The sequence below is a fragment of the Pyxicephalus adspersus genome, chromosome 7 (genome assembly GCF_032062135.1).
Source record: "Pyxicephalus adspersus chromosome 7, UCB_Pads_2.0, whole genome shotgun sequence".
In the NCBI taxonomy this organism is placed as follows: domain Eukaryota; kingdom Metazoa; phylum Chordata; class Amphibia; order Anura; family Pyxicephalidae; genus Pyxicephalus; species Pyxicephalus adspersus.
In genome coordinates, this window is record NC_092864.1 from 77,346 (window position 1) to 93,398 (window position 16,053).

Genomic DNA, 16,053 nt, shown 5'->3' on the forward strand with positions numbered 1-16,053 from the left:
TACATTAACATGGCTGGTGGAAGCCACTAATGACATACTGGTGGAAAGGGTGGATATGGTTGGAGTGGCTCAGTGAGACATCATGTCTGATTTTGTCTATTTTATCTCTAAAGTAGGTGGCTATGTCTAGGGCAGAGAAGGTTGTTGTGGGGGGAGCAGTTGTGGGGTTTAGGAGGGAGCTGAGTAGAGGCTGTGTGGGTTGGAAGCTTGGGAGAGGGGTAGACAACAGCAACAATGAGGGGTAAGGGGCTGAAAAGACAGACGGAGTGGACTTCAAAAGAGGTGAAAATGAGAGAGGGTGGGGTAGAAAGGACTCTGTATGTACAGTTAGGTCAGAGGTGCCCAACAGGTGGATCGAGATCTACCGGTAGATCGCAAGGGTAACGCGTGTGGATCGCGGAGCCCTGCCTTCAAAAATAAACTCTACTGTGCACAGGAGTTAAGTCCAAGTTTTTATTGTTGGTAGATCAGTTTGACTTGCTCATTTTAAAAGTAGCTCACAAACCAAAAAAGTGTGGGCACCCCTGAGTTAGGTGATAGAATGAGACCCACACCACCCCCTACTCTGTGGCCAGGTCTAGGGGTATGTGTAAAGTGCAGGCCTCCATAGGAGAGAGCAGCAGCAGAGGCAGAGGAGGAAAGCCATGTTTCAGTGAGAGCCAGAAAGGAGAAGGTTGTGTATGGAGGGGAATTTATTGCCAACAGATCCGGCATTCCATAGACTTCCAGAGAAATAGAACTCATGGGTAGGGTGAATGAGGGGTGAGGTTAAAGAGAAGGGAGTATCTTGTTGAAAGTGTCAGGAAGAGGGAGTTGGGTGAGATGTCACCAGAAGTATCAGTAGAGTAAAAAGGTGCCGGAGCACAGACAGAGAAATCAGAAGAGTGAAGGAGCGACAATGAGTTATCAGACTGGGAAGGAGAGGGAATAGAGCCAGCAAAGAGGGTGCAGGGTGAATAATACATTTTAATAGATAATTGAAAACCATATGAGTACAATAAACAATGTGGCAAACAGTCCATGTGAGCCGGTCCTGTAATAAGAGTTGTAGTGAGGCTTATAAGCTTGTTGAGTTCCAGGAGTGGGAGAGATAAGGAGATTAGTTGCAGGCAGATGAAGGTGAATTCATCAGTGATGTTGGTAGAGGAGGATGGTGATGGTTATGTCTTGTCTGATAGACTCTTTTAAGATAATCCTAGTTTCACTCTAGACTTTTACAATGCAAGTCATTGAAAATGCAGTCCCAGGACGGACCAATTTGTTTGGCATCAGGGATTATTTTATAACACCAAAATCGAGAGAAGTACTTCCTGTCATTTGGAGGATCAAAGCAACGGTTGTCAGCCTCTTGGGCTGCAAAGGGATCCTAGACACACTGTCAGTGAAAAGGGCTTTGGTCATTGTAGGAGTCTTATCTCTTGATCAACACCTTAAAACAGGCAATCTGATTTTCCTTGTGGAGTTCAAGTATCTTGCTGTTGGATCATCGACTCAGTTGGCCAATATTAATTGAGATGGGGAGCATGCCAATGATTTTCATCCTCCAGACTGGCTTAAGTTGATGTGCTATGCTGTCCTGGTAAGGCTCCTGGCAGGAGTTCCTTATTCTCTAACAGATCATCAGGATCCTTGTCCAAAGGAAAAACCTACCACCCTTCTCTGTGACTGCTGTCATTATTGGCATGACTGATAAATGAAAATTTTTGAAAGACGAAAGCCTCTGTATATCTTTCGTTCCCATGCTTAAGGCTAAGCTATTTCTTGCTATGTTTGTCACTGATGTTGAAGACATACTTCACTTGGTGTAAGTCTAGTGGTGTCCATCCTAGAAGCTATCCTTCCTGCAGCTGGGCCAACTTTTGCCTCTCAGCCAGTCTGTCCTGTAGCACCCCTTGTTTGTACCTTTCTCTGTACACAGAGACATTTATCTCTGTACCTTCGCCCATAAGAGTAATATTTATTGTTGCCATTGGCTTTATCTTGGAAGCAATGATTTCTTATTTTACACAAGGACAAAGTGGTAATAATGCCTAAAACGTCTTCCTATCTAAGGTAGATTCTCCTTTTCTCCTCCACCTGGACATTTTTCCCCCAGCCAATGGGAAAATGTCCTGTGGTTTACAACAACAATATATATTTACCTTTTGTTTGTGTAAACAGTGGGGAGCACATTCTTTGGCTGATAAATAATTGGGAATGCATCAGGCAGAATGTCAGCACTGCTGGTGATTGGGTGTATGGTAGTAACCAAGTAAACAGTCAATACCGTGGCGATCCCAATCATTTACAATAGTAGGGAACCCATAGTGTATAGTTAGCATTAGGCAAATTATTGGCATAATGTATGGTTTCAAATATCAGTAGCCCCTGTTTAACTTTTTGTCTTCAGGTTGTGGCTCTAAAGTTCATTCCTAAAGTTGGCAGATCCGAAAAAGAGCTAAGAAGTTTGAAGAGAGAGATCCAGATTATGAAGGATTTATGTCATCCTAACATTGTACGCATGATGGACAGCTGTGAGACCGAGCGAGAGGTAAACATCCCAACATTGGCCTGATTTATTAAGGCTCTCCAAGACTAGAGAGGATACACTTTCATTAGTCAAGCTGGGTGATCCAAAAAAACTTGCAATTGATCTGGTCCAGCATTGAAAACATTTGCTAACAAATAGCAAGTGGCTTTAGGAAATCCATTGCTGCTTTGCTGGATCACCCAGGTTCACTGATAAAAATGTATCCTTTTCAGCCTTGGGAGCTTTAATAAATCAGGCCCATTGTGCGCATTCTAAGAGATCATCAGTCATGTAAACTTCTGTGCACAATAATGTGTTAGCAGCCAGCAATAGTTGATGTATAAACTGTCACACATAAAATGCTTTTCATTAACAACAGATTCATTTTAATTCTCCCTGACCAGGTGGTTGTTGTGACTGAGTATGCAGAAGGGGAATTGTTCCAAATCCTGGAAGATGATGGCAACCTGTCTGAGGATCTGGTAAGAAAAGTTCCTAACTGCTTGACTTGTGTCTGAACAAGCCTTTAAGTGAACGCTCCTCAGTGACAACTATGAGTCTCTTTAGGTGAGGGATGTCTCTGCACAGCTGGTGTCCGCTCTTTATTACCTTCATTCTCATCGTATCCTGCACAGAGACATGAAGCCTCAGAACATTTTATTGGGAAAAGATGGAACAGTCAAGCTTTGTGATTTTGGGTGAGATCATCTATCTAGCATTACTATGTAAAATATAAATTGTGACACTCGTATGTCTGTCTCATGAGATCCCTCTGCCGTAACTTCTGTCTCTTGAGATCACTCTGATTATAGCTGAGGCTACAAATCAAACACATTCACCAGAATTTGGAAAAAAGGTTTCCTGTCTGATGAATCTCAATTTCTGTTGCAACATTTGGAGAGTAGGGTCAGAATCAACAACATGAAAGCATGACTCCATCCTGAATTGTAGCAACAGTATATAGAATTGAAAATGCAACAACTGAGATGTAGTTGAAGGTGCATACTTCTAGTTTTAATTTAATGGGTTGAAGAAATACTGTATAAAAATTTTAGGAACTGGTCCTTTTTATACACAATCCACTTATTTCAGGGGCTTTCATGTAATTGGACAAATTGTTGGACGATTGCACGAGGGGATGCTGAGAAGTTCCTGGCTTTGGCCAGAAAGAAGGGAGCCAGAGTTATGAAATAACACATTTATTCAACATATTCCCCCTAAGACTGATGCACTTGGTACAGCAAAGTTGCAGCTTTTCTGGACTGTTCAAATAAAAGTCTTTTGGTTGGGCCGCAAACCAGCTCTCAGCAGCATCTTTGGCGTCAGAAATGTCCTCAAAACCTTGCCCCTTCAAGTGTTTCTTCAAATTAGGAAACATATAATAGTCCGAAGGGGCCAGGTCAGGTGAGAAGGGATGGTGGGCCAATTGGAAACCCAGGGCGTGTGCGCAAGTGCATTGTCCTACAAAAAATGGATCCCTTTGGTCAACTTTTCATGGTGTTTCATCTTAATTGCCTCCTTCAGATGGTCCAGGAGGTTAGCATAATATTGTCCGGTGATACTAGAGCCCTGAGGCTTTGAAAGCTTCAACTCGTTCCTTCTTCTGATCACTGTTCAAACATTTCGGCACCCACTTCCCTGAAAGCTTGCCATGTCTAGGATAGTGGTGATAACAAACCCAACATGCTCCCGTGAGATGTCAAGTATCTGGGCTTTTTTTCAGGTATTCCCCGGTCATCAATAATCAGCTCATGGACAGCATCGCAGGTTGCCGGGTCAGTTGAGGTTGTGGGGGGGGGGGCTCATCTACAACTGTGAAATGCCCGGTCTTGAAACGAGATATCCAGGTTCTGACAGTGCTGTAGGAAGGACACTTTTCCCCCAGTGTTTGTGACATCTCAGTCCTTTGCTGACTTTCCCTGGAGAAACAAATTCTTCATGACGGCCCGTAACTCAAACGTGAAACCTGCTTGTGCCTCTGCCATCACAGCTTCTCACTAAAAGAAAAAAACAGTTTTAGGAATCGCATAGACCTGATATTTGTACAGTTACATACTGAGATATTAGGCTGTCATATCCCCCACACTCATTATTCTATTTCATCTGGAAGGGGGCAAAGCCAGGAACTTCTCGGCACTCCCTCGTATGTATATGTGTGTGTGTGTGTGTGTGTGTGTATGTATGTATGTGTATGTATATATATATATGTGTATGTGTGTATATATATATATATATATATATATATATATATATATACATATATAATTTTATTTATTTTTACGAGGAACAAACAGATATATTAAGTCACTGAACATTTATTTCACATTTAAAAGGAAGTAATTGGATAATAAAAAAGAACATTAAACAAAATGTAAATATAGTTCTTGTCAAAGGAGACATGGAGACAGATGTTCAGGGGAAAAAAAGGTGTCACTAGTGGATAACAACAAAAAGATATATAAAACAATGCGTCTTCCTTTTGATTTTTAAAGTAGTATTGGTGGGTTGTTATCTAGTAGACGATATACGCACCATGAGGTCTGTACAAAAGTTGATCTAATACGCTGTTTCATAGGCCAAGGAAGAGTATTATTATAGTACTCCCACACCCAAAAAAATCTATTGGCATTGGTCTCAATCCAATCCATGTGAAAAACATGCTTCAGTTTTTCTAGGAAAAGACCCAGGGTGGTGGTTGGGACGGTTACTGACCCACCCATTTATGTAGAATTGACTTTTGTGCCACTGACGCTGGGATAGCTAAAAGTTTTCCACAACTCTTTTCAATTCTTACTCCCTGTAGATTCAGTACCCCAAAAATGGCCCAGCTGGGAGACTGGTAGATAATTCACTAAATTACCTAAAGCGTATTGGGTGACTGACCTCCAGAATAATGTATTTTCATACATTGCCATTGCAAATCATGTGATAAAGTTCTGGTTCTGCACATTTCAAACATTGTGGATTCGAGGTAAGGCCCATGTGAAAGGCTCTCAGTGGGGAGATGTACACACCATGGAAAATCATATAAGTAATTTCCCTGTACATAGAGGAATCTGAAGGTGTTCTATCAGGGAAATGGTTTTGCCACCTGCTCAGTCCAGTGTTTTTTCTCATCATAATTTAAGATGTTAACTTTTAATACTTTGTTTTAAAAAAAAAAAGTCTTGGACCCTTGTATATGGCCAGACGCTGAGTTTCCTCCTTTGTAAACCTTTGCCAGGCCTTTACTGCAGTGGCTTTGAGTTCCTGTTTTCCTGTGGGTCTTTCTGTCTGAAATTTTGTCTTCAGCAAGTGAAATGCATGTTCAATTAGGTTGAGATCAGGTGACTGATTAGGTCTTTGGAGAAAATGTTGCTGGATTTGAGCAGACCGTATGTCTCTGTACACCTCACAAGTCTGCTTCTGTCCTTTGCCACATCCTCAATAAACGCTAGTGACCCAGTACCACTAGCAGCCATGCAAGCCCAAACCATCAGGCTGCCCCCACCGTGTGTTACAAATGCCTTTGTAAGCTTTGGATCCCGAGCTGTTCCAAGCCTCCTCCACACTTTTTGCTTGCAGTCATTCTGGTAGAGGTTACACACACACACAGAGTATTTATATAGTGCTAACATATTATGCAGCACTGTACAAAGTCCATAGTCATGTCACTAGCTGTGCCTCAAAGGGGCCCACAATCTAATGTCCCTACCATAGTCATATGTCTTTTACAGGCAATTAACCGAAGTGCATGTTTTTGGAATGTGGGAGTAAACCCAAATAAACACAGGGAGAACCTGTAAACTCCATGCAGATAGTGTCCTAGCTGAGATTCGAACCTGGGAGTCACCGTTGCAAAGACCAAAGTGCAAACCACTGAGCCACCTGAGGTTGATCTTATTTTCATTTGTCCAAAGAATGCTCTTTCAGAACTCTGCTGGCCTTTCTAGATTTTGCCACTCCTAATATTTTTGCAATTTCTCTGATGGTTTTTTCTGTTTTTGCAGCCTAAGAATGGTCCATTTCAACTGCATGGAGGTTAACAGCAAAGCCTTCCAAATGCAAACAACACACCTGGAATCAACTTTCAGGCCTTTTATCTACTTAATAGATGATAAAATACCGAAAGGTATATAGGCTTAGAGTCAATTCTCTGATTACTTTTGGACCTTTTAAAAAGAGGGTGGTACATATTAAAGACCTGTAATTCAAATTAAAATTAAGGGTTTACACTTAATGTCCAGTCATTATACAGCTGTATTTTTGAAAAAGTTTTAGTAAACGGCTACAATAACAACTTGTGTGAGCACCCAAATACTTATGGACCTAATTGTATATATACTACATTTCAGTGATGTGTATGTATATACAGTCTGGGTGATGACTCTAGTTTCAATTCACTTTGACAGGTTTGCCCGGGAGCTTAGTCTGGACACACTTATGGTGCGGTCTATTAAAGGGACCCCTCTATACATGTCACCAGAGCTGGTTCTAGAGCGCCCATATGATCATCGTTCTGACCTCTGGGCTTTGGGCTGTATCGTCTATGAGTTATTGGTTGGGACACCTCCCTTTTATACTCACAGCATCTTCCAGCTTGTTAGCATCATCACCCAGCAACCAGTGCGATGGCCAAAGGGAGTTTCAGCTGAACTCAAGGTAAGCATCTTAGTTGTGAGAAATGAGTGTTTAGTGACCTCTTCGTTAATTGGAATATAATGACATGCTGGTTTTCATGATTTTACCAGGATTTTCTCCAAGGTCTTCTAACAAAGGACCCAAATCTTCGACTGTCCTGGCCGGCTCTGCTGAAACATCCCTTCATTAAAGAAAAAGTGATAAGTGAGATTTTGTCATCAATATTATCAGATCTAGAGGAGAGAGCTATGCAGAAGATCTCCACTTGCTGCTTTTTACCTTTTATTCCTTACAGATCTCTATCCTTATAGTTATATTTATTGCCTATATTATAATAAAATGTTACTTCTATGTGATTTGTATCTGTTGTTTCAGTATTAGAGGACAGCACTGCTGGAAGTCCATTCACCTCTCCACTTACTGAAGTGCAGCAACAGCTCCGTGACAGACTGTGTGAGAGCGCTGGGCAGGCCAGTGCACACTCCCGCATCCTGAACAAGGCAAGACAGCGTGTGGCCAAAAGAAAGGAGAGAGAAATGGAGAAAACGTCTATTAACCAGGTAAAACTGGCAGTCATACCAGTATATCATACTGGCAGTCGTACCTAAACTCAGAATTTTCACTTTACATAAAAGGGTAGACAACACCTTTATGAAAGGTGAAAATTCTGTTGTTTTTTTGCTTTTTTAGGTGCAACACGGCCCCTAAGTGAATGAATGGGAGCGCAAAGCCTCTCGGAATACCTGCGCCACGTACCCCGGAAGGCTCTTGGGTGCTCCTTCTGCGCATGGCCGAGCATCTCAGGCATGCGCAGAAGGAGCCTTTTCACGCAAGTAGAAAAATTGGCCGATCTCACTGCGTCACCCGATCTCACTCCTGTGTCGGGTGACGTAGGATGAGGAACCCAGAAGAAGAGGAGAAAATGGCGACGCCCGGAGCGCTAATTTTTCAATAGCTCAAACCTACATGCAGCTAAATGTAATTTTTTTTTGTTTTCTTGTATTATTATTGTTATTATTATTAAACAGGAATTATATAGCGCCAACATATTACACAGCGCTGTACATTAAATAGGGGTTGCAAATGACAGATGAATACAGACAGTGACACAGGAGTAGAGGACCCGTACTGTAGAGCTTACAATCTAGTAGGTGGGGGAATTAACACACAATAGGAGGAGAGATATGTAGTGGTGGGAAGTAGTGACGGTTTTAAAAGACAGAAGAAGATGGGTAGGCAAGTTTGAAAAAATGGTTTTGAGTGCTCTTTTAAATGAGCAGAAAGTAGGAGCAAGCTGAATAGAAAGACCGAACAGAATAGAAAGCTGAGAAAGACCATTCCAGAGACTGAGGCAGCTCTAGAAAGTCCTGGAGCCATGCGTGTCACAGGGTTATGAGTAAGGAAGTCAGTTGTAGGTCATCAGAGAGAACGGCTAGAGGAGTGCTTTTTTACCAGGTCACAAATATAAGTGGGACAAGAACTGTGGAGGGATTTGAAGGTAAAATGGAAGCCAGTGAAGAGAACTGCTGCAGAAGAGGAGTTTCAGAAATCGGTCAGACATCCATGATGAGATGGCTGACAGGCAGCATGAGACCTTATCCAGGACTGAGGGAGACAGGTCAGGGGGGGACAGATAGATCTGAGTGTCATCAGCATACAGATGTAAGCCAAAGGAGGATATGAGACTAAGGAGAGAGGAGGTGTACAGAGAAAAGAGAACCGGTCCAAGGACTGACCCTTGGGGAACACCAACATGGAGGAGAGTGGGGGTGGAGGAATTACCATTGAAAGGAGCGGTCAGACAGATAGGAAGCAAACCAAGAGAGAGCAGTATCACTGATACCAATTAAGCCATGATTTGTATTAGAAGGGGGAGATAACAGTGTCAGAGGAAATATCAAAGAGAATGAAGAGGCACAATTCGCCTTGAGACTTAGCTGTGATGAGGACATTGGCCATTTTAGCAAGGGCTGATTCAGTGGAGTGGGCAGCTCGAAAAACCAGACTGGGGAGGGTCAAAGAGAAAGTTGGTGCTCAGGAAATCGGTGAGTGTTTTGTAGACAAGGTGCTCACAAAGTTTGGACACATATGGGGGAAGGGAGATGGGACAGTAGCTAGAAGGTAGGGAAGGGTTCAAGGAAGGGTGTGTTCAGGATAGGGAGAAATATGGCATGTGATAAAGCGGAGGGGTAGATACCAGTAGAAAGGGAGAGGTTGAATAGTTCGGTTAAGGCGGGGGCCAGGGTGGAGGAATGGAATCAGAGATTTCAGAGATTTAGAAAGGAGAAGGTTGTGTATGGAGGTTCATTTGTTGCCAACAGATCTGGCATTCCATAGACTTCCAGAGAAAGGGGGTAAGAACATATGGGTAGGGTGAATAGGGATGAGGTTAGGAGAAGGAAGTGTCTTGCTGAGAGTATATGGAAGGAGGAGGCTGTGTGGGGGACCAGGGTTGGTTGAGATGTCACCAGAAAGTAGCAGTAGGCGAAAAAAAGGTGCAGGAGCATAGACAGAGAAATCAGGAGGGTGAAAGAATAGAGAGACAATGAGTTATCAGCTGGGGAGGACAGGGAGTAGTGTCAGCAAAGAGAGTCCAGGATGAATAATACATTTTAACAGATAATTGAGAACCATATGAGTACAATAAACAAAGTGGCAAACAGTCCATGAGAGCCGATCCTGTAATGTGGGTTGTAGTGAGGCTTATAAGCTGAGTTCCAGGAGTGGGGTATGATGAGTCAGCCACAGAGATTGTTTGATGAAATACCAGTTCAGGATGGCAGCAGCAGAGGTTGTGTTGGAGTCGAGGTGTATGAATCAGTCCAAAGTCAGGAGATGGGAGTTGCATATTAATATTTTTATTATTAAACAGGATTTATATAGCGCCAACATATTAGGCAGCGCTGTACATTAAATAGGGGTTGCAAATGACAGACTAATACATAATATTGATGTTTTATAGGGCTCCCTCCTTCTAAGTATTGAGGAAGACATAATTGATCTCTTTGATGCCTCTTGGAAAAAAGGGTGTACTTGTGGATTATGGTTGGAGTTTTTTTGTTAATATTCAGGTGCAAGTTGACACGGTTTCTGTTGAATAATTATGAAGATGGTTTCTTGGAATGTGAATGGGCTGAGGTCCCCTAACAAATGAATGCAGATACTGCGTCAACTGAAGAGGCTCAAAGCAATATTGTGTTACTTCAGGAGACACATTTGAGCACGGATGATTTTTTTAAAATTACGTAAGATATGGGTGGGCGAAGTATTTGGATCGTCAGCTGTGGGACACAAGGCAGGGCATTATTCTTGATACATAAAAAAAATCTTTAATTTCTCCTCAGATTGTGAAGGGAGAATGGTTAGTGTTGAGGTTTAGTTATTTGACAAATCTATAACTCTATACAATGTGTATGCTCCAAACTCCCCTACACTTTCTTTTTCTCAAAATCCATCTGCAAGGATTATGAGACCCAGGCCCCTATAAGATAGTAGGAGGGGACTTTAATTCATTAATGCATATTGATGAAAACAGAAAGATACCCCAAGACTCTTCTAATGTAAATTTATCAAAGGAGAAATGTTTATCCACACTTTTATTTGAATTTGCTAATTCTATGCAACTGCAGGATGTATAGAGACAGAAGTTCCAGAAAGAGAGGCAATTTACTTTTTATTCTAATGTTCAGGCCTCACAGGCAAGGTTAGACTATTTGTTTTGTACTGATCTTTTATTGCCCTATGTTGATTTGCCTGATATACAGCCAATGGTAGTCTCTGACCACACCCCAATATCTTTATATACTCAAGATGCATTTCCTAGGGGAGATGCCAATCTTCGGTGTTTCCCTCCTTATTTGCATCAAGATGGGGAATTCCAAGCTACTATCCAGACGGCATGCCTGAAATATATAACTACCAACTCTGCCCATGTGGCTGACCCTATTCTATTTTGGGAGGCAGGGAAAGCAGTTATGAGGGGTAAAATCTTAACTTTTACAGCAAGAAGAAAGCGCAAAACTCATGCCCAATATTTGAAATCACTAAATGACCCCGAAAGTGCTCAACATCTCAATTCTAATCCCACTGTTGAAAATAGGAATAAATGGTATGAAACTTAACGCCAGTTTGACCATTGGTTACTGATATATGAACAATATAAATATACATTTGTAGATTTGAAATATCTTAAATTTAGAAATAAAGCTGCGAAAATGATGGCAAATCTAGTTAAACCTTTTTTGGCTTATAAAATGATGTGCTCGATATTTACAAAAGAAGGTGATCTAGTGACACATCCTAAGCAAGTGGTAGAGACATTTGCTTCCTACTATCGAACACTGTATACACTCAAACAATATGATAAGGATACTGGTAGTAAATTCTTAAAGGATAGTGCCATTCCCACTTTAGAAGTGGAACAGATAGAATATCTGAACTCACCAATTACAATTGAAGAGATAAAGTCAGTTATACGTCAGATGACCATGGGAAAAGGGCCAGGACCAGATGGGTATACAATTGAATTTTATAAAATGCTTAGAGAGGAAATATTACCTGTTGTAGAACAGATGTATTTAGATATGTGGCAAGGGAATCATTAGTTTCCGACAGGGAGGGAATCATACATTAAGGTAATACCCAAAAAAGATATAGACCCAAGAAACCCAAAGTCTTACAGACCTATCTCATTAATAAATATTATCTAAAATTATGGCAGACAGACTGGCTAAGTTTCTTCCACAAATAATATCACTGGTGAAAGTAGGATTTGTTAAGGGTAGATCAGCAGTCACAAATATTAGGAAGGTCTTGGCTGTATTGGAATATGCTAAGTCACACCCCTGAGGAAGATGTGGCGATGGTGGGCATAGATGCAGAAAAGGCCTTAGTGCTTAGACATATAGGATTGAGAGGTCCTTATTACCAGTCGTTGATGGGAATGTATAAATCTCCTAGTGCACAAGTTAATATTCCTGTTTTTTATATCTGATACCATTTTATTGGAAAGAGGTACTCGACTAGGATACCCACTATCGCCACTTCTTTTTAATCTTGCTTTTGGAACCATTAGTACGAGGTATTGAAAATTCGATAAGTCTACGTGGTGTGCGGTTTTGTACCCAAGAGATACGTTCCGCAATCTTTGCAAACAATGTACTGGTGTTTACTTCAAGGTCAGAATCAGACTTGCCCTTTTTGCATGACTTATTTGTAATATTTGGGGAGGTTTCAGGCCTTCAAATAAATTTTGAATGAAATTTAAACTGATGCACAGGGCTTATAAAGTTTTTTTATACACAATCCTCTACTGAAATGCCTAATGTGACTAAGTGACACAAATGTAAAAGTCAAAAGCCTTCTTTGAAACATCATTTGTGGTCTTGCCCAATAATTTCATTATACTGCCAATGTGTTATTAGATTTATTGTAAAAATGAAGGCGTACTTCCTTTTGACCCATTTCTATGTATTTTTGGTAAATGGAAAGATAATATGGCTGTAGGTTTAAACAGGGGGACTAGAATATGGATTAGTATATGTTTACTGGCAGCAAGAAGAGCTATTATGACATAGTGGATATACACTCGTCACCTTTATTTCTGATATTAAAACTTCTCTGGTACAAATTTTATATAGAGAATTGTTGGGGGTAGACCAAGGAAATGATATTGGGATTACTTGTTTTTTAAATAAATGGGCATGTGTTTATTGATATAGTATTGATAGCCCTTGAAAGAGATGCTATTTATTTGAAATTCCAGCTCTCTACATGGTATGTAACTAATAGAGGGTATTGAATTGAGTATTGAAAAAAAGAAGGGGAAAATATATAAATAAATGGGAAGTTTCTTACATTGATGTAAAGTTGGTATTTCAGTGTGGGTTTTTTATAATTGGGTACAGAGGGATGAAATTTTGTATAGCTTCTCTCCCATGCTGTTCTGTACAGTGCCCATCAATGTTTTTTGTATGGCTTTTGTTCCTCCCAGTTCATTATGTCCAGCTCATGTATTGTTATATGTGTATATGCATTGATATATGTATTGGCCAAGACTGGAGGAGATAGACTATCATTGGAGAACCTGTGTGATCCAGCAAACCTGCAATGGATTTCTTAAAAACCTTTTGCTATTATTTGGCAAATATGCACCAGATCCATTTAAAGTTGCTAGCACTCACCACTACTCTGAAACAAATCATAACCTATTTCTTTTTATTTATTTTTTCTTCTTTCTCTCCTCTTCCTTTTTCTCCCTTTTTTTCTCTTTTCTTTTTTTTTTCTCTTTTCTTTTTTTCCATTTTCTCCCCTCTCTCTCTTCTCTTGCCTTACCTTTTCTCTTTTCTCTTCTCTTTATCTTTTCTCTCTTCCATTTTCATCCCTGTTTCTCTCTTCTCTCCTCTTACCTTCCCTTTTCTCTTCATTCGGCTACCTTGTAGAAAGAAGCATTAGGTACTGTGGATCTGGACTTGGACATTAGGCACACAGGAGGTGGGAATCCAGCAAAGTCATTGACCAGGTGAGTTCTGAGACCTCTGTAAATAATTTTGTCCTTTGGGGTGGGGTCATGTATGCTTTTACAGATTATATATCTTTTATAATGATGTGTCAGGGGGAACCCATTAACTCAGGACTGTGAGAGAGTACGTTGTCAAGACCAGAGACAAAAGCACAGCATTGAAGTGGTGCACCTGGAAAATGAGGTAGGATGTATATACATACATGGTTTGCTGATTATACTTGGGAGCATTTTGTGATATTGTGGATAACATTAATTCCTTATCTCCCCTTTAAATATAAAAATTGTTTTCTTTTAAAATGTCTTTGTTTGAAAATTGTCTCTCTAACAGACCAGGGTCATATATTTCCCCTTATCAGAGATTTCTTGATCTGACAACCAGCATCCTTCCAGACCCTCTAGTTTACAACACCCATTGTAAAAGTTTGAGTTTTGTGTCTCCCGGAGTCAGATAAAGCAAGTAGAGTGGCCTCTGATTGAACTCCAAGATGTATTCTGAAACCTATTTCTAATATACCATTCAGTATAAAGTAGCAGTTGGCTGATTTGTAGACAGATTATTATGGTGAGCATTTTGAGACCAAGAACTAGTCTCCTAGGCCTCAGGAAAGCATGAAAACCATATTTATCCTGTTCTGGTGAACCATAAGTCCCAGACATGCCTAATCTCTGGTCTCACATGGTCTCTGTGAACTCCGCGTTTTGTGCTGATTAATAATCTGGGGGTTCATTAAATCTGAACTTATGAAATTATTAATGATGGCTAGAACAAGGGCATTTTGGAAGTGTCCACAAGCATAATACAGGTTGACTATCAAAAACCTGGCAACCTTGGGACCTGAGGTGCGGCTGATTTTAGAAAATCCCTGATTTTTTTTTTTTTTTTTTTTTTATACTTCTCTCCACACACAGACCAGTCTTCCTCTCACAGGACCGCGGACATCTGGCACAGTTTCAGGGAGCAGGGACGTCTCAGCATGTGTTTAGTTTAGCAAGCAAGTGTTTCTGCAGAACAGCGCCAAAACATTAGTGGCCAAACAGTGTACTGCAGTCCCTGTATTGACTATGTGATCTGAAATTCATGCCGGGAAACTGAAGTAAACAAATTATTTATGGCCGGATGCAGATAACGCTGGGGAACAATTTTGAACAAATTTTTTGTTGACTTCAATTTTTAGACACACAGAACACACAGTAACACAGAGTATCCTAGTCTACCATCGGCTATACGCCCAGTGGCTCATTCAGATGAAATCCCAGTGCCGGCTTTTGTTTCACTTCCCTCTCTTGAAAAATATGAATACGTTGATGAATGAGGTGACAACAATAATGAGTTTGAAATTGAAGAGGACTCTGTTCGTAAGGGATTTGATCAGCATGAGTTGAGTGATTTGGGACTATGGAAGAACTCCGAGCATCAAGACTGTGTGAAAAAAACCTACTTGATAAAGGAACGAAGGTATCGTACTTTTGAACCAGAGAAATTGCATTTCTGCAGTACTTTATAACTGACAGTGGCTTTGTGTATTGCCATAACATACCCGGATTAATGGAGGAATTGGGAATTCCAATCTATAACTGAATGGCGACTATTCATCACTACCACAAAGCGGAGCTTAAAGTGTGTCCTCCTTCACAATGGCAATATATTTGGGTCAGTCCCAATTGGCCATTCAGTTTCTCTTTGTGAAGAATATGCAGACATAAAGAGAGTCATTGAGTTGTTGCATTATCACTGACACAATTGGGTCATCTGTTGACCTTATAATGGTATGCTTCCTTCTTGGCCAGCAATGCGGATACACCAAGTATCCCTGTTATCTGTGCATGTGGGACAGCAGAGCTTGTGAGTAGTGTTGATGTTCGAATTCGGGTTGTCCTTATACTCGACCTGAAAATGGCTGTTTGAATTCAGATAGACCCAACTGGAAAAAAATGATTCAATGGTGAAAATTCAGACAAAAAAAATGTGAAAAACTGTAAAAAAAAAGTGGTTGTGTTTTATATTTATTTTTTACAGGTTATCCTACAATGACATGATAGCGCTTACTATGTAACACACTTTTCAGCATAGTAATATTATGATACATTTATTACATTTTTCTTTTATCTACTGCGAGAAAAATGTAACAAATGTATTGCTCTTGCAGCCCTTAATAGTCCCTAAAAATAACCCAAAATTATCCCACCATTGATTTCAGTGGTGTTCGAACTCAGCATTTGATCACCGAACAATATCTCACTATTCGATCGAATAGCTGTCGAATCAAATAGTGAGATATTCGACAAAATCTACTCGTGAGAGGCATTGAGTGGAAAGGAATTGCCCCCCAAGATCGGCCCTAAAACCAGGAGATCCAAACATTCTACATGAGCCACTTGTTGATAGAATATTATATTCCCG

The 16,053-nt window shown here is 40.6% G+C and overlaps 1 protein-coding gene across 1 annotated transcript in view; it reads left to right on the forward strand.

The window, feature by feature from the left end:
* Positions 1-16,053, forward strand: part of STK36 (serine/threonine kinase 36) — a 33,598-nt gene that overhangs the window by 3,672 nt on the left and 13,873 nt on the right. Inside the window, exons 2-9 of the mRNA XM_072417009.1 lie at positions 2,390-2,530; positions 2,914-2,991; positions 3,077-3,207; positions 6,901-7,150; positions 7,240-7,333; positions 7,505-7,689; positions 13,570-13,649; positions 13,743-13,833. Coding sequence (XP_072273110.1) covers positions 2,390-2,530; positions 2,914-2,991; positions 3,077-3,207; positions 6,901-7,150; positions 7,240-7,333; positions 7,505-7,689; positions 13,570-13,649; positions 13,743-13,833 — 1,050 coding nt within the window. The remainder of the gene's footprint in view (positions 1-2,389; positions 2,531-2,913; positions 2,992-3,076; positions 3,208-6,900; positions 7,151-7,239; positions 7,334-7,504; positions 7,690-13,569; positions 13,650-13,742; positions 13,834-16,053) is intronic.